This window comes from Sturnus vulgaris, chromosome Z (assembly GCF_052056855.1).
Source record: "Sturnus vulgaris isolate bStuVul1 chromosome Z, bStuVul1.hap1, whole genome shotgun sequence".
Taxonomy (NCBI): domain Eukaryota; kingdom Metazoa; phylum Chordata; class Aves; order Passeriformes; family Sturnidae; genus Sturnus; species Sturnus vulgaris.
This window is the reverse complement of record NC_142283.1, coordinates 36,699,242-36,725,345: the sequence shown is the minus strand read 5'-3', so window position 1 is coordinate 36,725,345 and position 26,104 is coordinate 36,699,242. Positions and strand designations below refer to the sequence as shown.

The 26,104-nt window shown below is 36.8% G+C and overlaps 1 protein-coding gene across 6 annotated transcripts in view; it reads right to left on the bottom strand.

Annotated features, from left to right (window-relative positions):
- The window catches only part of HOOK3 (hook microtubule tethering protein 3), an 84,638-nt gene that overhangs the window by 27,052 nt on the left and 31,482 nt on the right, over positions 1–26,104 (bottom strand). For 4 of the 6 annotated variants that reach the window (XM_014882359.2, XM_014882363.2, XM_014882362.2 and 1 more), the window contains 10 exons: positions 23,652–23,784; positions 21,815–21,882; positions 15,075–15,137; positions 13,798–13,881; positions 12,629–12,792; positions 10,397–10,537; positions 8,705–8,906; positions 5,287–5,397; positions 2,660–2,747; positions 2,031–2,100 (listed from right to left, as the gene is read on the bottom strand). In XM_014882359.2, coding sequence (XP_014737845.1) covers positions 2,031–2,100; positions 2,660–2,747; positions 5,287–5,397; positions 8,705–8,906; positions 10,397–10,537; positions 12,629–12,792; positions 13,798–13,881; positions 15,075–15,137; positions 21,815–21,882; positions 23,652–23,784 — 1,124 coding nt within the window. The remainder of the gene's footprint in view (positions 1–2,030; positions 2,101–2,659; positions 2,748–5,286; positions 5,398–8,704; positions 8,907–10,396; positions 10,538–12,628; positions 12,793–13,797; positions 13,882–15,074; positions 15,138–21,814; positions 21,883–23,651; positions 23,785–26,104) is intronic. The other 2 variants (XM_088156628.1, XM_088156630.1) reach the window with 1 other exon arrangement.

The window sequence follows — 26,104 nt, the reverse complement described above, 5'->3', positions numbered from 1 at the left end:
TTACTTCCCACTGTGCATCTTTTTAGACACTCTTCTTCAAGCCTGTAGCACTGTACAGGTTGTTGTGACCCAAGGGCAGGACCTAGCCCTTGGCCATGTTGAACTTCATACAACTGCCCTCTGCCCACTGATACGACCTGTTACGATTCATCTGCAGAGCCTTCCAACCCTCCAGCAGATCAACACTGTCCTGAATAACCCAGAATGTTATTGTATTCCACATCTATCTGCCCAAAATTGTTACTCTGTTCCTGCAGCTGGAAAACAGAATGGCAGAGCCTGTGGAGGTACCCCAGGCTCTTTAAAAGTTGAAGCACTCAGGCAGAGTTACCCTCTGTCTACTTGACTTCCCTCTTGCTTCTTTCTTGCCTCTACTTGCTACAGTAGCAAGTCGAGAAGCTCTACTGAGCAATCAAAAGTGTTTCAGAGTTAATTTTGCAACACCTGTCTGCAGCTACTCCTCCAGTGGATCCCACCCATCCCCATGGACTTGCAGGGGTGTAAGTAGCATACAGCTGTTTCCTCCTGTATTGCAGAGGCTTTATTCAGCTTCTTGCATCTGTCTTCTAGATCAGTGGTCTTACTATCAAAGAAGGCAAAGAAGGCTTTAGTTAGATCAACCTTTTCTTTGTCCTTTACCAGTATGGTTCTCCTTGCAATCAATAAGGGATTGAGTTTCTCCTTAACCCTCATTTAACTGTGAATGTATTTACAGAAACATTTTTTATTGCCTTTTATTGCCAGCAGCCAGAATAAGATCTAGCTGGGCTTTGGCCCATCTAATTTTCTCCCTGCATACTGGCAGAACATCTCTTTAGTCCTCCTGAGTGGCTTTGTCCCTTCTTCCAAACATGATACGATCTTTTTTATCCTGGGTTCTGGCCAAAGCTCTCTGTGCAGCCAAGCCAGTCTTCCTGATGGCTCACCATTTGGTACAGGATCCTGCTTCTGCACCTTAACAGTTTCTTCTTGCCCTCCTGGACTCCTTTGCCCTTTAGGACTGACTTACTAGCAACTCTGCCAACCAGACCCTCAAAAAGGCCAAAGTGGAAGTCCAAAGTGGAGGTTCTGTTGGACTCTTTCCTTAATTCTCTGTGAATCAAAAATTCTCTCATTCAGTGGTTGCTGTGCCCAATACGGCCTCTGATCATCACATCATCCATTAGTCCTTTCCTGTTCACAGTGAGTCCACATCTTCCTTCCCTAGTTGGATTGCTCAGCAGCTGTGTTACGAAGTTACCTTCCACACAGTTCAAGAATCTCCTAGACTGATTCCTTTCTGCTGTGCTGAATTTGCAGCAGACATCTGGGAAGTTGAAGTCCTCCATAAGAAGAAAGGCCAGCAATCTCAAGACCTCTCCCAGCTAATTATAGTAGTATATAGTATAACTGCATCCTAGACAAGTGGTCTATAACACATCCACTAAAATATCTGCCCTGTGGCCTTCCCCTTAATTCTTACTCATAAATGCCCAACTCTTTTGGCACCATCATCAGGCTCCGGACAATCAAAACAGGGCAACAACAAGAGCCTTTTTCTAATATCCAACCTAAGCCTTCCTCGACACAAATTCATACCATTCCCTTGGGTCCTGTCACTGGTCACAACAGAGAAGAGATGATTGTCTGCCACTCCTCTTCCTCTTGTGAGGAAGGTGGAGAACGCCATAAGATCAAGCTGAGGTCATTTGATCTGCTCAGTCTCCTCCTCTCCAGGCTGAACAGATCAAGTGACCTCAGCTACTCATCATATAGTTTCCCCTCAAGGCCCTTCAGCATTCTTGTGACCCTCATTTGGATCTTAATAGCCTTATGTTCTTCTCATACTGTGGCATCCAAAACTGCACACAGGACTCTGCCCCAGCTCACAGCAGAGTGGGACAATCTTCCCCCTTGCCCGGCTGGTGATGCTGTGCCTGACGCACCCCAGGACAGGGTTGGCCCCCTGGCTGCCAGGACACTGCTGACTCATGTTCAGCTTGCCATTGACCATTGTAGAAGTTAGTAAAACAAAGCATGCATTAGCTTACTTTATTTCAGGAGTAATGATTTCTGCTGCTAAACTGTCTGAAGGCTCTTGTCTTCCCAGAGGCATCAATCCTGAGTAAGGAAAAGCACACCACTTACATTTTTACATGACAAGAAATAAACACTGTTCTAGAAGTTTCAGACTACTGCTGGACAATGTAAAATGACACAAAGTCAGGCTACAGCAAGACTGACAGACAAGCATCATTTCATTTGGTGAACCATTATGCCTGATTTTATCCATTCTGAAGAAATAATGTTGCAGTTTATTTTCTGCTCCTTATCTTATCTAAGAACTACAAAGGTACACAAGATTACACATATAAATGAACTATAACACAGGAAACATCATAAGAAAATATCTCTCTAAATAAAACTATGTAACTACATAGAAATCAAATCTACATGATAAAAACATCCCTCTGGAGAGGAGACTAACATTTCTGATTGACTGAAATACCATTTGAAGCTTTTGCTTGCTTACGAAGCTATGAATAGTTGAAGTTTTTCACTGCTGATTTTAGAAGAGCTTAAAATTATTCTGTGCTAGACAAAAGCACATTCAATACTCTATAGAAAACTCCTGTGCACTTTAGAAAAGAGGCCTTTAATCTCCTTATTTGTTCTTTACCTGTAGTGGTGAGTTGACCCTCCTGAGCTTGTACACATCTAAGTTCTTCAATAGTTTCTTTCAAAGAATCCCTTTCTGTTCTTAATCTCTGAATAATTGGAAAGAGAATGAATATCAATCTTGGGAGTACAAATTCATCTCTAACAGCCTTCAAAAGTCAAAAAATAATTTAATGCATCTCTAAAAATTATTTTCAAATGAAGTTATCTCAGTCTATTTCATAACAGAATAAATTTAAGTATTATACATTCCACAGGAACACAGGATCTTTTTTGGGGAAAAGTGTTGCTCATCTTATTGGACTAAGAATAGCAGGGGTCTAAGCTTACAAAATCAAGACATTAGTGACAGAAGGTTCTGGTACCAAGTAGTAAACAGTATCCACTGGGGCCAATCAGCTGTTTTACTTTTCCTTTCATTGGGGCTGATTCCAAGAGAAATGGAAGTCAATTGAGAGACCATAGATTTTTCACTCACCATGAATCCAAGATTCAACCAGGAGTGAAATAACGAGCAGGTAAATACAGAGTGAACAAAACAAACATACAAACAAACTGCTTTTACTTCATTTTGTCTTTCACCAGTGAAAGGATGAGCGGCATTTCCATATTGCATTTCTCCTGTGTGTCAGCTGGCCTTGTCTTTCACCAGCATCTTGGCTATGAAAGAAAACTAGTTGTTTAAGACTTAGTCCAAAGAGAACTGAAGAACAAACTGCCTTGGAATCCAAACATATGTGCTATTCAGTAGCATCAGGCAAATACTCTTTAAATTTGGTACTGGTACCCTTCTGGCAAAAAAAATGAGATAACACCAAGATTTTGTCCAGAAGGTTGCCAAGAGTCAAAAAACAAAAAAGGAAAGAAATTGGCTACTATGTAGAGATCCAAGTTGTAGTTTGCTCCAAAATCAGACATGTTCAATATTACTAAATGGTCCAGAATACACTTTGTCTCTGTGTAGATATGGAGTTGGGCTGGCTGGTACCATTTCATTTTTGTAACAGTTGATTGCCAAATGCCAGAATATTTTAGTGACTAGAAAAAGCTCTAGGGCTTCACTGGTACGAGCAGCTCAATAATTACCTTAGACCTTATCACAGAGGTAAAATTCCAAGCTACTTCGAGGAAGATATCAAACACTACCATGCTTTGCCAGAACATAAGGAAAAGGATAAAATCAATTTCAGTAACTATTTCCAAAATATAACTGACAAGATACCACTACGTAGTTTGTGATCTGTGGTGGGCTGCTTTACTGGTACATATTGACAACAGAGAACAAACGGAGTAGGTAATATGGACAGTGAATCACTAAACTCATGTGATGAGGGACTTCTAGCTGTAATTTACTTCTCACAGGTGCATATCCATTCAAGAGAATTTACTTAAAAACAATATCCACCTCAAAAAAAAATGCTATTTGCCAGGGGTAAAACAGAAAACTACATGACAATGGCCTGCAATTCAGATCCTTTGTGCAAGATGAAATGGTCCACTGAGCCATGAATAAGCCACAGAAACAACTTTAGCATTGTTCAACATAAAAGAAATGGAAAAAATATTAAAAATAAAAAGCAGGAAAGAAAGCCAAAGCACAATACCAAGTTATTACGAGCATTCCAGACTGATTTGAAGGGCAGATGAAAGTGATATGAAGGTCAAGTGTCCACTAGAGTTTGAAAATTCAATAAAAAATGGAAATCAATGACCTATGAATATAAAGTGACTGAAAACTTTCAGTTCAAATGATATTTAAGTGCTGGGCTTGGAAATCTTGGAAATAACTGGACATGAAATATGACTATTGAGAAAAAAGCCTTCAGAGTCTCTGACAGTTGGATCAATGGGCTTTTAATTAAAACATGCCTAAGAAACTGCTAGCTTCAACTGCTGACCTTGATTTTAGGTACCTTGATTTGAGGCACTTGCATATACATTCCTAAGAAACATGCTGAAATTAACTGTTGAGAAATGACAGTGTGTAAGAGAAGTCTGAAGGATCAGTCTCGGAAAGAGAGGGCAGAGCAATTAACTGCAGAATCACTAGTAGCAAATGACACAAGAGGAAGGGGACAGATTGGTATCTACTCTTGTTCCACACTGGCAGGACAAGATAGGTCAACAAGGAGCTGTCATAAAAGGTGAGATCGCCACAAAGGACATTTCCCTCTGCACAACTACTAAGCCTCTTGCTACACTAGTGATGACTCAACAAAGAGAAGCACATTGATGGTATCTCAAAGAATGCTTTAGGAAAAAAAAAGCAACAGGAATTCAATTCTAGAATGACACTGCAGAAACCCTGTTGTAAACAGCTTTTCAGAATACATAATAATTACCCTCGGTTTTTATTAACTTTATCATGGGAAATGGTCAGGAAACAACTTCTGATGCCAAATATGAAGGCTTTTCCTCTTAAAAATGGGTTTCATATGTTTTTGTACAGTCACTTTATTCCATGCTGTACAATTCTTAGGTTTAAAAAATATCTTGTACACAAGCATTAGAAAATTTTAGAAGAAAAAAGACAGCCTAATTTAAAAAGACAGCTAACCATTTCTCTGTGTTATAAAGAATACAAAGTTGCTATTGTTACTAACAAAAAAATAACACCTTGGCACTTACATCTTTTTCTTTTTGGAGGCTGTCTACTTTTTCTTTCAGTCGTTTGCATTCATAATCTAATTTATCAGCTTTCTTGGATTCTTCAGATAACCTGTTTTGTAGTTCAACTGCCTGTGAGAACAAGAATCAATAATGTGTCTGCAAATGTTCAAACAAAATACACAAGACAAAGTAGCCAATTACAATGCATCACAAGTCATGTTGTAAAACAAGTGAAATAGTTACTTATAGGACATGCTAAAAATTTCTTTCATCAGTTGTTCTGTGTTTCAGCAAAATAAAAAGCATTCAAATATTAGGTCTTAGTGCAAGCAAAAGATTGAAAAAAAGTGAAGCATTTTCAGTACATCTAAAACAAGAATTTAAGCTCAAGCAAGGTTTACAAAAAAAAAGCTATGTAATTCTAGGGACCAAAAAGCTTAGGAACAGCAGAAAAATCTATCTGCATTCTGAAAAGCCTAGTAAAAAGAAAAGAGACTGAAGAAAGCAAATTATCTATACCTTTTCTTAACTTTATTTCATAAGCCTCACTCAGAATTCAACTAGTAGTTAATTCAGCCAGGTAAAATTCCCTAACCTGAGATGTCTTAATAATTTTTAATAAACTAACATAAAGATTCAGCCACAGGCTCCAAACAGTTTTCTTTATTTCAGTGAGAAACACACATGTATACTTTTCAACTACAGATCAGTAAAGAGCTCTTAAAATTAAGTGAGCAGAAATCTGAAAGCCAAGCATAACAGAAGGTAAATCAGTGAAGTCTTCCCTTTCCAAAACTTTCAGCCTTTACTAGCAAAGATTCATTCCCAGAACACTAGTAAAGCTCATAATGCAGAGAGCACAGAAGCAAATAAGCTAAATAAAGACTGACCTGCAAATACAAAAGCTGAATGAAGACGCAGCTAAAGATCTACAGCTTCTTCTGAAGTAATTTATAAGAAGGCTTTTTCATGGCTTTTAGATTACAAAGGAAATGATTAAACCAGTAGCTATATCTACATCAGGATTTCCCAGTGGCTCTAGCGGCCTTTTATTTTCAATGCATGCAACTATAGCAAAATAACTACAAGGCCTAAAATATGCATAGTCTTAAGTCTTAGAGAAGGACTTTGCTGCTGTTGTTCCTAAATTAAAGGCTGCAAAACCAGCACAGGCCTGAATTTTCTGAGATTTAAGAAATGAACATGTTCGACATGAAAATATTTCATTTTTCAGATGTGACATCTATCACTGGGGCTATCAGAATAACTGCAGGTATAACAAAAATACTGCAGGCCTTCAGCAGTGACAGTGCCACCACTTGCAAAGTATGAGTATTTTCACCTCAAATGGAAACAAATGCATTTATGTTTGCAATCAATCATGCTAAGGTAATGGTATGTAGAAAAACACTGCAGAAAATAAATTTGTCTTGAATTAGGACTTGTGAGTGTATAGAAAAAAATACAGTTTCATGGTAATGCAGAAGATTGAAAAAAAATTTAACTGCCATCACATTTACTAAGCATTATCTGTGTGAGGAATGAGTAAAGCAGGAATTTTGCAACAAAGAAAAGCAAGACATACTATTAACTATGTATCAGAATGCACATGCACAAAGGGGCTGAATTAAAATTACAAAAAAAATTATCCTGCAGTTTTCACATTCTAATTATTTATGCTGAAATAAAGTTTCTTAGAAAAGGCTTGTGCTTGCTCTCAGAAGAGTAAAAACAGAACACCACCACTCAATGTCACCTTACAGAGACTGCTCTGTGCAGGGAAGATGCAATTTCCTTGCAGATTACTACAGGAATTTGAATCAAACACTTTCATCTGCATAGCACAATGATTCTAAGCCAAAGAAATAACTCTCCAACGGCGTCCTCATGAGTGGGGTTGGATCCTTCAAACACCAGACAAGACATATTCCATTACAGGAGCATGCTAGTACTCAGCAGTGATGTAACATCACAAGCCTTATATCTGGCTTATTTCTGATAGCATAATATCTAGGATTCCCAGAAAAATAATTTTGTGGCTTATGAGTCACATGCAGGTCTCAAAAGGAGTCCAGTCTTACAGACACTGAGGACAAACACAGAGTGTTCATTTTGAGACACCATAATTAGGTGAAGAAAACATATCTGTCACAGGACACCTGAGGTTTATTCCAGTCCCAGCCAGTAAACAGTTTTGCATCAAACAAGCTCCTCATACAGGAAATCCTACCCATTAAATAGAAGGAAGAAAAGGAATACTTTAGCAGCGCAAATGATGGGATTGGCCCTTTCAAAATCCTTTTGGTTTGTGAAAAAAGGAGAATCAAAGGCAGATGTTGAGATTACACAACAATATCACATGCTCAGCTGTTTAATGGAGTAAAATATTGGGTTGCCAGTAAACCTGATACTACTCATGTGTGGAAGGCCACTCCTTTCTACATTTACTTTTCTCTTTGCTTCCTTGGACATTTTTTCTTGTCCAAGTTCTTTTTTTTTACAGTAAAATACTTTGGTCTGTATTTAAAATTTGCCCACATAGGCTGAAACGACTTGTTTTAAACACCGAGATGGCCAAGTGCAGAGAAAAAAATCTATCCAGACTTGGGGAGACACATTGCTCCTGGGCTTTCAATACTCTTAGTGCTTGTTTCTATACTTCATTCTGCAATAAGCTGACATACATGAACCCTGTGCTGTTATCATTTGATCAGGCAGAAATATAGAGCAGAAATTACTACTTTAATAAACCATGATCTGTCTAGCCCTGTAAAAAGAATACCAAAATGATATTACATCCCTGTAGTATAGAAGCAGAAAGAAGATTAAGCACATCCTCCACCTTTACAGAAACAGCATCACATGGCACTTGGATAAGCAGGAGGACGAACAGGTGCCTTTCACTCCACAGAGTGTGTTGGTGACACATTTTGTAATCCACTAGGTGCATATAAATAATAAGAATGATATGCGTCCTTCTCTCTTCTTAAGTGTAAAAGTTCAGATACATCCGACAAACTAGAACATTAAAAAAAGGGGTGATTTAACCACAGGAAAAACTTACCTCAGCTGTGGTGTGTTCCTCACTTCTGGAAAATTGCAAGTGAAAAGTAGATACTTTTTCTGACAGGACAGCCTCTAATTCAAGCCCCACTACTGAATATGAATTTGGAATCATTTTAGAAAAAACAGATAACATCTGTTGGATCTTTAAATGCGAGAAACACTGCTTTTTTGACAAAGTAACAAACTTATAGTAATGACAAGAACTGCAGGAAAGGAGGACAAATGTAGCAAGCACCTACAAAACATGGAAGCCTTCTACACAGGAGTTGTTTTTTTCATAGCTTTTTTTTATTTTGAGATATTAGCCATGTTATGAAGAAAAGTGCTGAACAATACAGAGTACTACTGCATTGATGATGCCTGTCCTCACCTGTCTCTTGTATGTTTCCAGCTGACTGCGTGCTGCGTTGGCCTTCCTTAGTTCTTCCTCCAAGCTCACGGTATTTTGCATATACATCGTATTCTTCTCTTCCAGAAGCTTCACTTGCCGCCGCAAATCACCCAGGTCTTCCAATTTCTTTTTGTATGACTCTACCTGGCTTTCTAATTTGGCTACTTTATCAGAAGAATGCCTGAAGGGACAGATTTATAACAAATTTGAACTCTGAAAACTAACAAAACTAACAGAATTTAAAACGCTTCCTGTTTTCTCTTAATGCAAAGACATTCTCAGACATCATGGGGAGGGCAATAAAGCAATCATATCCTCCTGTTACTAATGTTTTCACTTCTAAATGGACTGTTTTCTTCCCATAACTATTTCTCAAAACCAGGAGCTGCTGCTGAAGGCTCTTTTAGACCCTATACCCCCTCCTAATACAACTTTCTTATCTGTTTCCAACCTTAAAATAATAGCTAAAACAACCTCATTCCCACCCATTTCCTTTCAATTCTACATTATTTTCTGTCCTAAATTTTTCAAGGGTAAAGAAAAGTTTCTGCCATTCAATTCATTTTAATGATAACCAGGAATAAAATCATAAAGATCCCTCTGTTAGACAAATTGTACTTGGTGACACGGAAGTACCATAACAGTTTGGAACTTGATTCCTTTACAAAAAAAAAAAAAAAAAAAAAAAAAAGGAAAAAAGAAAAAGAAACACCAGGTTTCAGCTTTTCAGAGTTTTATCAATCCTCCTGCTGCACTGCCAAGATTACAATGGACCTCACGTCCCCAGTGACCTCTGCTACTGCTACTGTTCCCAGTTTCATTTTAGAATGAACCAATTCACACATCTAATTTTCTCTGAAATCGAGGGAATCTCCCACTGAATTAATGCGTTGGTTTATGGGACACTGAGGCAAGCCAGCTCTGTTTAATCCTCAGTGAGGTGCAGGGTGTATCTCTTGGGACAAGAAATTGCTCTTTGAAGCCATGCCACCCACATAGTTTATGCAGCTGGATGCATATCCTTATATTAATGACAGAAGGGATAAAGACAGATGGCTTTGGTAGAAGGCTGCTGGTGAATCAGGAATGGCAGTATTAAATAAGCCTTGCTGGAGAGAATGGGTAACTGTCCTGAATAACCCAAGGCAATAGATGCCAATACTGAAGGAATATGCTCCATAGTAAAACTGCCTGCCCCACCCTATAAATCCCTAGTATTATCAAATCAAAAAATAGTTTTCATTGCTAAAATCCAGTGGGAATGAGAGCTGCATGACAATATTACATGATAAACCAAACGCACCACCGTAAGTCCAAGCAATGCAAACCCAGGAAAGGAAACGGCCTAGTTTCCTGATGAGAACAGATGCCTAGGACATAATGAAGGTGAATACTGCATACTCAAAGAGACCAGTAAGTGCCCTGTTATAATCATACGTTGGTGCAGAATTATTAAGTTTACCAAGAGTTAATGATTAGATACAAAATAAGCAACTATTTTACTCAAGCAGGACTGTGTGCTGGTCAGTGTACCTAAACTAGAGGATCCAAAGAATCTTGGCATTAAAAGTGTTTAATACTTAAATTATTTAAACAAAAGAGAATGCAGATTAAGTACACAAATCATACAGATTAAAAGGCAGTAGATAAAATTAGTGGAATAAAATCTACCTGAGTACATCTATCTCATCCTTCAAAGACTGAGCCTCTTCTGCCAGTGTAGTAAGCTCTTCTGTTTGTTGCCTCAATTCTGCAATTTCCTTCTCCAGCTCCTCACAGCGTATTCGATAGTCATCTTTGGCAGCTTCTAATCTGTAGGAATTGAAAAGAAACCACAGGAAATAATTTCTCATCCTGAGCCACAGTTACCTTTCTGCACCATCATCTCCTCTAAGAACACATGACATGGCCTCCTGCTGCAGTGAAGGAAAACAACAACCCAATGTGCTTATTCAAAATGTAAAAGTAAATTGGCTTTATCAATGCCCCCAATTAATATCAGTCTTTCTGTTTGAAAATTCACAAGGTAATATATGTTCTCATAAAGACAAAACCTGAGGTTTCTTTCTATAACAGCAGTTTTTCACAAGGGAAGCTCAAGGAGAAATTTTAATCTTTCTTCATCTTTGGACATCCAGAGTTTGAACATGTCACCTTTATTCTAAGATTCTGTTCAGCTGTACAACTCATCTACCTCCAACAATATTGACCTGATTGTTAAATGTTATAAATGCCATAGACCTCTCATTGAAGGGGCTTTATTTAATAACTCATAATGAACCTGTGCATGCCCAGTACATCTGGAGAACCAGGCTATCTAGTTAGCAAATAAAGAACTCTGACCAAAGTTGCCGAACTTCTTGCACACACTGTGCATAGGCAAAGTGCTATTGACTTGGCAGTGAATAAAGAGAATAATAGAAACTTTTTCAAACAGAGAAGTACACAACCCGGAACAGAAAGTTCTACTGGGATTTTGTTCTGAAATTAAAGCTAAAACAACCCAGGATATGAGATAAGGGTATGAGGAAAAAGAAAAGTCAAGGAGTCCAAAAAAGAATGCCCAAGAATGGAGGCAAGAGAAAATCTCTAAGGCACCCAGAAACCAGAAACAATGAAGATTTGGATCCTGACAGACCAGAACAGTCAAAGAACAAATATGCAAGACTAGGAGGAAAAGCAGTGTACCGCACTAGGCACCAGGTAAGCTGTGCGTATGTCCTGCTTGACTGGGTAGAGTTGGAAGCAATTACCATTAGAAGCCACATAATATGAAGACTGGGGAAGGATGTAATGGAGACTGGGAATGAGTCTCACATATGAAAACCGTTTAGAATGACCTTCAGAACCCAAAACTACAGTAAAAGGCAGTGCAGATATTGAATATGGGGACAAAATCTGTTCGAACAGTAATTGATACCAGACTCAAGTAGGAATCACTGCAGAGCATGGAGATGAATCAGAAGAGATAAAAGGGGATATTATAATTATTTTATTCCTTTACACGGTAGACGTATAAAAAGAAGAAATCCAGACACTAGTTGCTGTGAAAGAGAAACACCAAATGTTTTTCAAGGAACTGATGGGAGATGATATGTCAGAATAAGCAGGAAAGAGGCTTAGCAAAAGGAATTGAAAAAATGGTAAAACGGACAAAAAAAAGGAAAGTAATGTGGCATATATTGTAAGAATTGGAAAAAGATCATGAGAAGAAGACAGAAAAAGAAAAACTGGCATTGTAAAGAAAGAAATACCATAATTTCACTCACAAAGGAGAGGGAAAGACGGCAAAGAGAATGAAAAGGTTATGGTGAAGTGAACCAGCTTTCTTCAGCAGAATAGGCTTACACAGCCTGAAAGCAACAATCAAGACGACCAGGAAGGATCTTTAAAGAGGAACTGTATTTTCTACATAAATTGCAGAACTCATACATATATGATCTCCATCTTTCATCATCTGAAATTTGTTTTCAAGTTCAGAGGAGAACATGTTTTGCTATGTAATATGGTGACATCAGCAGTACAGCCTGTGGCAAACTTTCATCTAGGAATTACTAGACTTTAAAAATACAATCAGAAAAATTTGCATAAAGGAAAATATGCTACTTTTCATTCTCACTGATATATGGGTGAAATATGGGTGAAATGACCAAACCCAAACAATCAAAGTAACTCACAGCAGAGTGACATATTAAGCACTTCAGCACTAAGAAACTGTGCTTTTTTTAATGCTAGAACTTGTAAAGAGTGAAATTATAATGTATACATCACTTTAAAAACTGTACTACTATGGTTATACACCATCCATTATAGTAATTCACATTGTCAGCAGAACCAGAAGTATTTGAATCGCCTCTATTGCCAGCTACAAACAAACAACCTAAACAAGTGTAGCTTTTCTACCTGAATGTTTCCTCTTGGAGCTGTTCTAATTGTGTCTGCAGCTGCAGGTGTCTACGACCTGCAGGACTGTTAGGATCTTCAATGGAATCAGATTGATTTAAACGTTCCATCAAAATCTGGTTCTCGGCAAGCAGGCTGCTCTTCTCCTCTTGGAGGGCTGCAACCTGTTGTAACAAAAGTATGAACTGGAATAATTAACCTACCCAGGAACAGAAAGTAGCATTTATTCATGTTCATAATGAAGCAACGACCCCACAAAGAGAAATATTCAGGCCTCATAAACCACATTTCACAAGAACACACTGTATCATTTAATTGGTATTCAATTGCTACGCGATGTAACCAACATTTTGCAACATTAGGGGCAGAATTACAACTCCGGAAACATAATTATTCTTTCAGATATTTCACACAAGCACTTAAAGAAAAAGTCTGTTATGACAGAATATAATTTCATTGTAATAAAAACTGCATACTTTCCCTACAAACAAATAAAACTAGCTCTCCACAGTAAAGGCCATCTGCAAGCAGGCCTGAAATAGGAACACAGTCCTGAAGACAGCTCAGTTTCCACTGACACTGTAAAAACAGGTAGTAGTGCAAAGAACCCAAAGTGCTCCAAGACCTGAAACATGGGTTCATACATTAACCACGAAGAATGAAGATCAGCTTCATTAATTCCAACAGTTACTGAACTATAAGAAACCTGAATTGATATTTCAAAGAAGGGTTGCAATAGCAATGCCTTTCAGGGCTCCCCCTTCACACTCCTCATGTCTTCCAGATCAGTACTGATTTATTTACAGTAAGACTTAGTCTAAACCCATACACGTTTAATGGTCTACAGCAACATCTGACTGGGATTTAACTATTAACTGGAACTGTTAGATCACCAGAACTTTTATTAGTTCTCTATGGTAAAATTTTACCACACAGCTCAAATCCTTCCTAAGTGAATGAAGTTTTGCTACCATGAATCATAACGCTGGTAACATGATAACAGGATAAGAAAACAATTACATTCCTTCTGCTAGCACAACTGAAAACAAAACAACTACTCTGTCATTTTCTAAAAATTATGTTTCAATACACTAGTACTTATTTTCAGCCATGTACTGCTTAACACATTGTTTCTCCACTTCAAAATTGATACTAAGTAGCAAACTTACCTGCATATCTAACTCATGACATCTCTGGGCAATTTCTTCTTTTGTTGCAAGTGCTTCATTTAATTCTTCTGTAGTTTTCTTCAGCTACCATAAACAAGAAATGTTAACATTTTCAACCCTCTCTTTGATCCATTAAAAATATTCTGAACTACATGTCTGTAAAATAATTTTTACATTTACGTGATTTTTTTTTTAAGTGAGCAATTCTGCTCATACAAAGAAAAGAAGAAGCAGATGTGAATAGTGTTTATGTGTATCAGTAAAAAGCAAATGTACCTAAAAGTAGTTTTTGCTCTTACATTAGAATTATCACATCTACTCTATAAATTGAGTCAAAAACTCTAGGAGAAATTAGATCTGAAGAAATCACCAAATCTCTACACTGAAAAAAACTGTCAACACCACTTTTCTTTACAGACACAAAGACTGCATAATTTCAATTTTCAATCTACATGTGAAATACAGAAAGGACTGGAAGGTGGAATACAGGGAATGGACAATTAGGGCAAAATCCCTCTAGTCACTGGAAGCTACTTGTAGTGCACAATAAACTATTATGTGATAGAGTAGCCTACCCTTCCAAAAAGGAACACTGAACCTTATAAGCACTGGGAAATATTCTGATGCCTCCCTTCAAAGGCTTAATGCTTAAAGATATGTATCTCACTGGTTTGCAAATGAATGCAGTTAAGATAACAAAGAAAACATAGCTACAAGAAAAGTGGTCTGATAAAACAGGTGCATGCATGCTATGTATACAGATACAGATATATCTGTACTATTTCATATGATTAAGTTTAAATGGGCTTTCTCAAACAGTATCATTATACCTTGCATTTGCAAGTTTATTTCTTATAGGCCTGTTTATATACAAAGACTTAATTTCGTCTGCAAGAATTTACATATTTCTTCAGAGAAAGCATAATGGATGAATACAGTGAGCACCACTGTACTATTCTTCTTCTCAATTGGAAAAAAATTCTGAGGCAGTATGATAGTGTTAAGCATGAGGATAAACTAGTAAAAAAAATCCGGTTTGTATATTTTTTAGATATATCAGACTGAGAAGGATTTGAAAACCTCTCTTCTATTTTGCAGCAACTTTTCTATATCCTTTAAATGCACAATAGCAGCAAAACTCAATTTATAAAGCAAAAGGACTTGAAATACTAAAATCCACAACATCTTTTAATGATTAAAAAAGAAAAAGACAGAGGTCTTATTATGGCCCCTGACGTGCTTTGATTGAAGGAAAAGAAACATCTAATCTTAGATACCTGCCGATCAAGGTCAACGTAAGCATCATTTCCAACAGAGACTGGAGACTCTTTACTCATCAACTGCAATTAGATTACACTGGATTAGAAAAAGCGAAGTTTTATTTTTATATTAAAGCCTAAGTTTCAATGAAATACCAAGCTGATTTTCACTTCTGGGAGCTTTAATCTGAATTAAATTGAAAGTTTTTAACTTCATTTTTATACATGACATATTCAGAAGCAATAAAGAACAATAAATCTTCAAAATTTGTAATATTTAAAGTTCTATAAAAGAAACCTTACATCATCTCTTCGTCTTTTGACAATGCACATTCTTTGTCTATGATAAGCCTACAGAACATCCCACTAAAATCTTTATTGCAGTGGCATTGGAATGATAGTAGATATCAACACATCATGCAAGACCTATCTTTAATTTTCCTCTGTTAGTGAGTGGCTTTTTCATATTTCCATTACCTGGACTGATTTATTTATCTCATTCAACCCCAGGACATATCTATCTCAACTACTAGTACAAAACAAAGGTGATAAAAATTCTGTTCTGGAGTTGTCTGTGATTTTCAACCTTAAAAAGTAATTCTGTACAGTGCATTCCTGAAATGAGTATTACAATTCCTTGTGTACTATTTCAGTGCAGGAATAGCTGATAGTGGTTTTGGCCTAGAATATTAAAAAAAAAAACCAACAAAAAAAACAAACAAAACAAAAAAAAAAAAACAAAAACAAAACAAAAAAAAACAACTCCAGCCAAACTCTCAACACAAACCCTCAAGTCCTACAAAACCAACTGAAGTATTTATAAAAAGAAAGAAAAAACTGATAAATAAGTTTTCTTATAGTAACCTAATGATCAGTGGCACTGGTTGGTAAAAGTGAAACCAAATGCAGCAAAAGTTCTAGCTTAGCAACCTTCTCCCACACAGCTCAAGCAAACATAATAAGGTTTACTAAAAGTTTTAAGACAAAAACAGGAGGAGTATTGCAAATTATAAATACACTGTAACTAATTCAAGAGGCATCATTACACAACTGGTGGTTTCTGTCCAAACAAGAATATTCTAGGAGCCCTCCAATGATGCAATTCATAAAAGTTACAATTAAAAAGGCCCTATCCTAACCAAAATCAGGACAAGATTTCTTCCCTGGAATCTCCTGTCTAGCCTGGTAACTCTCAAGAGAGACAGTATTTCCTTTATTCCTTCTAGAAATCAGTGCTTTTGTACTGTTTTCCTTAGCAAGGTCTTTTGGGATACACTGCACAGAGCCTTCACTTCTCAGTCCTGTTTATATCACTGTGCACAAGTGAAAAATCTGTTTAACATTTACATAATTCAAATACTTACACTTATATTTCTCTCACTTTCCCCATTTCCTTAATTAGGATTTAGCTGCATAATTTAGATTAATCTATTTCTCCTCAGCAGTCCTCCTCAGACCCTGACAATATTTGCCAAATCTCTTCCATTTTCTTTTACATCTCTATAATAACAAACTACTCCACGAAGAAGCATTCAGTGGGCTTGATGCCCACACTCTGCAAGAATAATTAGGAAGTCCCAAGCCTCAGAGCTGTCCCCTGAAAAACGAAACCGTATCTTTTTCATTGCCATATATAATGGTATTACAAACTTGTCTTCAATTTAGGAACCTGTATTCTAAGCTGATTATCATTTAAACAAAACCTCCCACTCCCTCCCTGCTCTGTGATGTTCATACACACTTGGAATACTGCATTTCACCAGCTTTTCCAGATGGCTAACAGGGATATCCCGTATTAGCCAAATACTGAACTCCTCTCACTATTTCATATTCCACAATGCTGTTCACAAACACACTTGAGACACATGTAATCACACACACACAGGTAAGTCCCACGAGCTAAGTCAGTGTTTTTCAACAGGAAGGTCCCCTGCCTGCAAAGGTGTACAACAACATGTCCCTAACAACCACCACTCCTTCCAGGCCCTAACACAACTTCCTCTTTGAAAAACCAGCTCAACAGGCCTGTCCAAGACTTAAGAGTAAAAGGAATACAACTGACCACATAACCCACTAGAGGCCACTGTGGTGTCATTGCTTTCTATTATTAGCCATGCCATTTCTCCCAAAACATCCTGTCCTTGAGAACTCTTAGCAGAAATGTCCAGAAAAAAGGACATTATCTGGAATAGGATGAAGTACTGGAGATATATAGTCTTGGTGTACCATGAACGCACACACTGCATGTGTGAATTTCACTCCATGGAGGGTACATTAAGAATGTCATGGGGAAATGTGAATGAGGTACCACGGGCAAGAGCCACAGATACATGTGCAGATGTATCTCACAGGACTCAGTGCAGTAGAAAGCACCTTGCAATTGGATGGTCTGTGGTATGTACAGTGGAAAAGCTGAAGGCGAAATTTATGGGATTGTTTTGTGTCCAGCAACACAATCAGACAAAGAACGAGATTGCTAGACAACTAAAAAGGAACACAGGAATCCAACTTCTGGTCATCAGTTAACAATAAAATAATTTTAAGAAGTGAGATGTAACAGTCGAATTATCATGGCAAAGGAATGCTTCCATCTTTTCCCTACATATCTCCCCACATATTGTAAATATTTTATGCAAGAAAATGTCTTGGCCACGCTCTGCTTCAGGACTGCCTGTACACAGCTTCTCCCCACTGAGAAGCAAAAACTTTACCATAAATAGCACAGCCAATAGAGCATACAACTCCACTCACCTACCCAAACTTCTCTCTCTTCAGTAAGATCTTTTGAAAATTTCAAGAAAACTTTTACTGAATGCTATGTTTTAAGATCCCATACAGATAGGTATATCAACTTGAAACACATACTACACTTTCCATCCACCTAAAAAATATAAGATAAGAGGTTCACCCAGTTTCCCCTATTCTTGGCTTTGTTTCTGGTCAATCAGCATTCTCTGATATTACTGAAATTTAGAGTTGCAAAATGCTCATTTAATCAGTTACCTGCTCAATGCCACATCGACTCTTTCTGCATTATTTATTACTAATCATACAATACTAGTAGGTTGTTAATAATTTTAAAGCAAATTTCCATATTGATTTCTTCTATGTATTTCCTTTACTTAAAAGCTCGGAGTCAGAAAAGTTCATGAAATACTGACGTAATTTCAGAGCTTCATATGCAACCTGCAGCCGTGATATTAGAGTATGCAGTCTTGGGAGGTATGGATCAACGGCAATACTTTTGAGTTTAGAGGGGCAAACTTCATTTCAATTATATTTCGAATGAGTCAAGATAATAAAAAGCAGAAGGAAATGGCCTTCTCGTTTTCCCTTGACATCTGTAAGTTTTCTTCAGAACCAGCCTACAAAGGGAATAAAGGTTTACCTTCACAGTTTTGCAGCACTGGAACTGATTTTCAATTCCAAACTCATTATTTAGTCTAAGAATAGTATAATCAACTATTTTCACACATATCTTTAAAGGAGGATATGTGCAGAGATTATAAAAAGAAAAAATACTAAAAATGTGCTTGCAAATAGAAGCAATTGCATTAGGCCTCTACAGGAGAAAGAAAAGCCTGCTTAAGAGCTTCCCAGAGTGAAATAAATTAACAACTAGCATTTACAGGCTTGTTCTTTTTCTGGTTTATTTTGCATAGAAGTGAGTCTGGATTTTAAATGGTGCAATTATCGGGACAACATGACAATTCTTACAGTTATTTGTGTAGTTTTGTAAGAAGTAGCTGTCATTCCCTGTTAATCCTTTACATCTATATTTTTTCATGCTCATAGCTTCGGTATGATATATTACATAATACCTGTAGGTCTGCTAATCCTCTATAATTAAAACCTTCACTTTTTAACTGCTTTGACTGTAAAATGTGAACAAGCTGTGTTGTCATGGATACATGAAGATTAGGGAAGGGGTAAAACTATCACAAAACCTGCATGCATGAATAACCTGAATTATGAAAGCTTTTTTCCCCTGCACATGATTTTGCAAACACAGTTGCTCTATTTAGTCGATGATTTTAAAATCCAAAACACTTGCTTTATCTGAAATGCTTCTTGTACATTTAATAATACTGTATAAGCTCACGTAAGTGCCCACAAAGCATTATCAAAACCTAGCTTCTGTACTCACGTTCTTTTTCTTTCTTAGAACATCTTTATGTTAGTTTTTAAGAGTCATGGCTATATTTGACACTGCATATCCTTTAAAGCAGCTGGACTTTCTTCTTCCTCCATTTGATACCCACTCTACCTCCACTCTATCTATTGATAGACCAAATAAAATACTTTTATATCATTTCCTAACTTTTCAAAAAATTATTTTACTTCAGACAAGATAAATCTTTAAACAATCAGGACAAAATAGAGGAGAGAAAAAACCCACAAAATCAAAAAGTAGAAGTAACACCATTGGTGTTATTCTCAACTTGACCTGTATAGAGAGCTGCTAAGTGATCCAATTTAGAGATGTTCTAAACAGCAAAGGCAAACAATTTATTTACCTCAGCTACCACCTTCATCAACAATGAACTTAGGCATATTTTAAACACTTAAATAAGTGAAGAAAAGAAATTATGAAGAACCACAAGTTAATAAAAAATTAAATAACTGAATAAAACTTAGCATATAAAATGCTGCTTCTTCCATTGAAACATCAGCTTCTTCATAAAAAAAAAAAAAAAAAGAGAAAACTTGTTCTACTGTGCCTCATGAAATAATTCCATGAGTAAGATGATTTACCATAACCAAAGAAGCATCAAAAGATTTGTATGTGCTCAGCTGAAACAGAAAAATGAATTACATAATACACCAGTAAAGCTAAGAGAGGTCTTCTGACATACCTACTTTTGAAAACTACCTGCAATGTCAAATGCTTTGAAATGTTTGGATTAGGCGACATACCAACTTTTCAAATATCCATATATAGCTAATTTCCTTCATATTGCTTTTTCTAAGTCACTTGAATTCTAAGAGCTGCTGTGAGTCTAAGAAATAGAAAAACCTCCTTACAAAATCTCAGAAACTTTCACCCCTTTAAAGACTCTTCCCTTATCAATCTGTGCTGGCTATGACCTAACTCCCAGAATAACCTCCATAATTTTGCCAGCCACTGAAGTGAGACAGGCCTCAAACTGATAGCGTCGTCCTTCTTTCTCTTCTTGAAAACTGGAATAATATTTGCTAGCTTCCATCTGACTGGGACCTCTCCAAACTCCAAGTCCATTGAAAAATAATGGGAGAGAAGCCTTGTCTCAAAGTCTGAGACACCTTCCCGCCTCTTCATTAAGCACTTGACATACTCCTCATTTGGTCCTGAAATGCCTTCAATTTCTAAGCAGCTTGGCAAGTAGCATTAAAATGACTTAAAACTGTGCCAGTAGCTGAATAGTAAGCTTTCTGATTCACTGAATTTTAAAAATCTGTTCCAGAAGAACATACTGTTACCCTGTGATTTCTTCCTACTTCTGCTCATCATGTCAGAAAAAGGGCACAAACACTGAAGAAGTTCAAAGTTTACCCATCAAATGCTGAATATTGTTGGCTGCTTCAAGTCTAACTATTTTATCAAATAAAGGAGACCTTTATAAAAATCAAATAGATTTTCAACATAAGGAAGATGAAAGAAGGTTTTCTATTTCAAGGTGGTGCAAAAGACAGCGATGCTGCAATTTGGGTTTAATAAAAAACACTAGAAAAATCCACCAAAACACGCATATTACAGTTACAAAGCTTACAAAAAAGTAAAATATACCAAAACTCCAGCAAACTGGTGCTTGGCAGCACTGACTGGAAGATGATTTAGACAATGATTCTTTTGATGCTCATTTCAAAAATCCTCTCTGCTATGTTATAGACAGCAGTCCACACACAAACAACAGAATGTATGACTGTAGGGATACAGCACTGCTCAAACTGATGACTGTGGACAGATTACCCTGTAGGCTCACTGACATTTCTTGCTCTATGCAGACATTACAGAGATGAGAAACTGCTCTAAAGCTCAATGCGGAGTTTAGTGTCTCTTGTTCAGGTTCAGAAGAAACGGAATTACTTGTGGTTTCCTGTCTTCCCTAGGGAGTGGCATGCCTTGCAGTAAACACCTATAGACCGATGGGCATTTCTCTTATAGGCACTTTGGACTTCTTTTAAGTCATAGGGGGATTTCAGTGGCTAACACTGTGGTTTTGATTTACCAAAGAACAGCACTTCTACAAAATGCACTGCAGTATACTCACTGACTTGCATTATTCATATATGTTCATGTTACATATCGTTACCCCACTCATAACACTACAGCTGACAAAACAACACTGTTACCCAATTCTCTCTTTTCACTTGTCTACTAAATTAAAAAAATAAAATTAACAGTTTATGAAATTTTGCAGTTTCAAGGTACAAATTTTGACAAAATTACACAGTAATTGGTTATCCATGTAAAATCTATCTAGTGCACTTCAGGATTCACAGGGTGGGAAAAGAAAAGGAAAGGGAACCCAGTATCAAAAATATCTAGAAGTTTCAGTCTTCTAGATTTAAAGAAAAGTGGGATATTAAACCAGAGTTCCTTGACATGAAGCAAGACTTTTTTAAGGAAAAATAAGCTATTTTCCACCGTAAAATGGCAAAATCTATGCCCCTTATTTTCTTTACTTCCAACTAAGCTTTTCCTAAGTAGGAAAAGGCATACTACTGCAAAATAATGAAAGACTGAACTTCTACACACTATGGGCATCCCAACATACCTCCTGAATGGCTGTCATGACAACATGTTGAACTGATTCTTCCATCATCATTATGGTCTGGATGTACTCTGAAAATAAAAGCATTCTGAAATGTCAATGCTGAAACTCAAGTCATAGAGGTAAGATCAGAAGCTGCATCCTCCCTAAAAAATGACTAGATGCCATGGGTGACAACCCAACAAATTCAACAAGATTATATCACAAGCCTGTTCAGACACAAATCCAGGCTTCTTTGAATTCTACAACAATGAAAAAGCTTTTTTCCTCCCCTGTCATTTCACACTTCTGAAACAACTACTTTTATCCTTTTCTCACTTTGTTCCCAAACTGTCAGGTTCTTGAAGTAAATGATCCATGCATAGGTGGTCCTTTTCTGTAAGTGTAACAATAACAGCCTGCCTTTCTACAGAATTCTCATTTCAAACCATTTTCACGTTCATTTTTGGTGTTTGTTCTTATTTTTGTACTACATCACAAATTAAGTCCCCTCCACTTTTAAAGTTCTCAGCTATGAATACATGTGAGTATAAGGGACACAAGAATAAGATGTATATCCCACTTGAAAATGACAAATAGTCATCAAAAGATAATTTTATATAAAGTAGAGATGACAAGAGATTTGATAAACCAGAGCTATTTATGTACTTGTGGAAAAACATTACTTCAATTTTAATTAATAGAATGACCAGACCATTTCCTGGTTAAGAGAACAGAAGTAATTTCAGAAGGAGAAACTAAAGTGATTTAGTCACCTAAGAAAATTGTAAAGGGGAAACTAGCTGTAAAATTAAGATGCACCAAGCAAGAGGAAGACAAAAGGCCTGAAATCTTGGCAGCCATCAAACTCAAAATGAGCTAAATCTGGAAGACACACGTATTTGATGCAACTGTAACATAAATACAGTAAAAAAAGTCTTCTTTTCCAACACATCTATTTTTCCCACACATGACTACGTTTCCTGTTCCAAGTATTTAGAATAAACATTTGCATTTGCCATTACCTTAATCTGGCTTGAATTAAGTGTAATTTAAGGTATCGGGGTAATAATAAAGAGCCTGAACCCAAGGCAAATTTAGAACATGAGATGAACCACACTTTAACAATCATCTCCATTGTCCATCACATCCTCTCTGGCATCTCCAAGAAAGATGAATGGGTCTCTATGGTACTTGTGCATGTCAGAATTAGTCAGTGTCATGGAGCAGAGAGGCGGGAGTCTCCTTAAGGGACTGCTGAAGTGGGATTCAAGTATCTTGCAACGGGCCTGAAATGACTTTTTGGATCACCTTGTCGTGCTCCATCTTCAGCTGTTGCCTAAAAGGGCATGGTTGCCAGCATTATTTTTTCCTATTTGCCAATGCCCCGGAAACATCTCAGAAACTACAGTACCCCACATCACACCAGACTTATCTTCAGACCAAGCACCAGTCATACTGACGGCTTTGGGCCATGTAGTAAGATGATGCCTGGAATGTATCTCTGCAATCAAAAGTCATGCTGAATAATGCAATAATTACTCTTTTCCATTCTTAACTATCCTGATCTACCTCATAAATGGCTAAAAGGTGTGCCCAAGAACTTTTTCTCTGTAGACTGATTTTTCAGCTCAGCAAAGCAAAACTGAAAATATGGATGTTGGAAGTAAATTCAATTCTGGTCTGAGTCTCCAAAAGTAGTGAAGCTTACGCTAAAAAACAGTTACTATCTATACAACAAAATAATGTCATCATTATAAAAAAAAATCCCAATCTGTTTCTGACAGAAATCCAAGAAATATAATTTTTCACCTTAGTAGTTGTACAATAACTAAGAACACATGTTTTCGAAATTTATTACCTTGCTTCTGTTCACAGTTCACAGCACATCCCAAAATAAGCTGAAGCATTCTCCCAAGCTCCGCAGCATCAGCATGCTCTCCAATCAGGTTAACATCAGGAAGAGTGAAGTCATTTATTTGCTGCCCTAGAATCTGCATAAAGACAAAGTACTACATGGTTGTATCACTGCACATATACATATCCATTTATTTCATACAAAGACGATTCAGAACCAATAACAGCAATTCACTCGTACTTTACCACAGTTTTGAATACACCTTCAAAACAAACTAAATTGCCTAACATCCCACTACAAAACCATACTATTTGTTACAAATGATATTTGTGAAAAGACAAACACGACTGTCTCAAATCACAAGCAACTATTAGATAAAGACTTATCCAGTGTTACCCAGAATCTAAGATTCTCTCTCTTCAGATAAGAAAGCTAACAAAAGCAGGCCTCCACATGGGTAATTAATTTTTATAAAGAATTCCATTAAAAACATCCAACTAAAAACACCTCCTGTAGCAGAAGATATTGCACACAAATCTGGCATTTCTTAAAACTACAAAGTCAGAAAATTAAAATGTTTCACCTATATAGTACATATATCTAACACCAACAGGTGACAAGTACAAGACAGCAATAAAACTCAGATCATTAGACCTCATACTTTTAGCAAATATAAGGAAATCTGGCAAGTCTTACAGCTAAGAAAGCTGTTCCATGGAAGAAGATCTGAGGTAGTAGTACAATGATATGTAATTAAACAGCCCACATGCAGAAAGAAAGAAAGAAAAAACCCCGCAAAACAAAAGCCCATGTGACTCGCAATTAGTGTTATCTGATTTATCATTAAAGACATTAAGGATTAATGACTGTCAGGAGAAGGAACTAGACAATTCTGCTAAATTGCTCTTTACTGAACAGAGGGTTGAAAACATGAATATGAAATTTGGAATTAAACACATCTCTGACACATTAATTGCAGATAGAAACTAACTTCTTAAACAGAGTGCAATAAGGAAACAATGACTGTATGGAGGGAATCAGTCATGTGTTTTTGCTGCATGCTCCTTTTTGTGCAATTCCCAAGAAAAACAGAAATCAGGTTAAGGCATTTACAAAAAACATAGCATATAGGAAGAATACAAAGAAAACAAGCCATTCTAACGTTTACTAGTGTTAGGCTTTGTGGAAGTGTTGTGGTTTTGTTCTGCGCACGTATGTAATGTTTTGTGTTGAGGAATGGTAGGATTTTAAGCAGTTTCCTCAAAGAATTAACTTCAATACTACTAAAAATCTCTGTATACTTTAAAGGACCCAGATTCACTCTTGTTGGATAAGACTTCCTATAGGTCAAAAGAATTCTGTGAATGCATCAACCACAATAGAAAATATTACCATTGTATACAGACTGAAGTAGTAGAAAATACAATATTTTTAAATTCTGATATGCATTTATATATTGATCTGTAGTTCCTGAATTTCTTTCAAATACAATGCTGGGTTTAAGTTAGCAATACTACAGTGACTTCATAGTCACTGGCAATAAAACTCCTGTTGAGGAAAGCTGAGGGGAAGAGGTAAATTGGCAGGCACTAGGAATAAACCAAGGATGTGAAGGTGTGAACAGAATTTGAAATGAACAGGAGAAAAAAATGAATTTTAAAAAAATGAACCAAAAAAACCCATCAAAAGCCCTGAAAGAAATATGAAAATTAAGGATAAACTCTACAATAACGGTCTTGAGATGAAAAAGAGCGTTTAACCCATTTTCAAAAGACAAAAATATTATACATTTACAAAAAAAAATTTAGAAGTTTCAGTTCCAGAGCAGCAGAGGTCTGCAGCAAGATAAACTGAAGCAGAACAAAGCATGAAAGCTATAGATAATTAACTCAGGCTTGTTGTTCTTCTATACTTTAATGGACAAAGATAGCATTTGGACAAATTTGGCATTTTTACTGATTGTTCCTCTGAACGTGATATAGATTTCTGAATTTTTGAGGATTCAAAGGCTTTTAGCTACATCAGGTAAAATCCACATATCAATAATTTCGTAGCTGGGGAGGACATAACATTGAGGAAAACATAAGCAGAATTCATTAGTAGAATCCAGATTTCCTCCACTATCACCCCCAGCATTGCCTCGGTAGGAAAAATACCAACCTAAACCAAAATCCTGTCAGATTTATAAATGTGCATTACCTTTACAGAAATTAAGCAACTTGAAACCACTCAGAACTTGCCTAATAGTAAAGCCTTTACACCAGAGACTTAATCATCATACATACTAACCAACCAAAAAGAATCTTGCATCACTCAGTCTTAGTAATATTAATTTTCCAAAACAAAAACCTGATCTGTTTCTTTTTAGTGTTTCCAGTCATGAGCAGCTTGCTTAATCATCAGTTTTCAACATTTATTTAAACATGGATACCTAATCACTTACTGAAGATGACCAC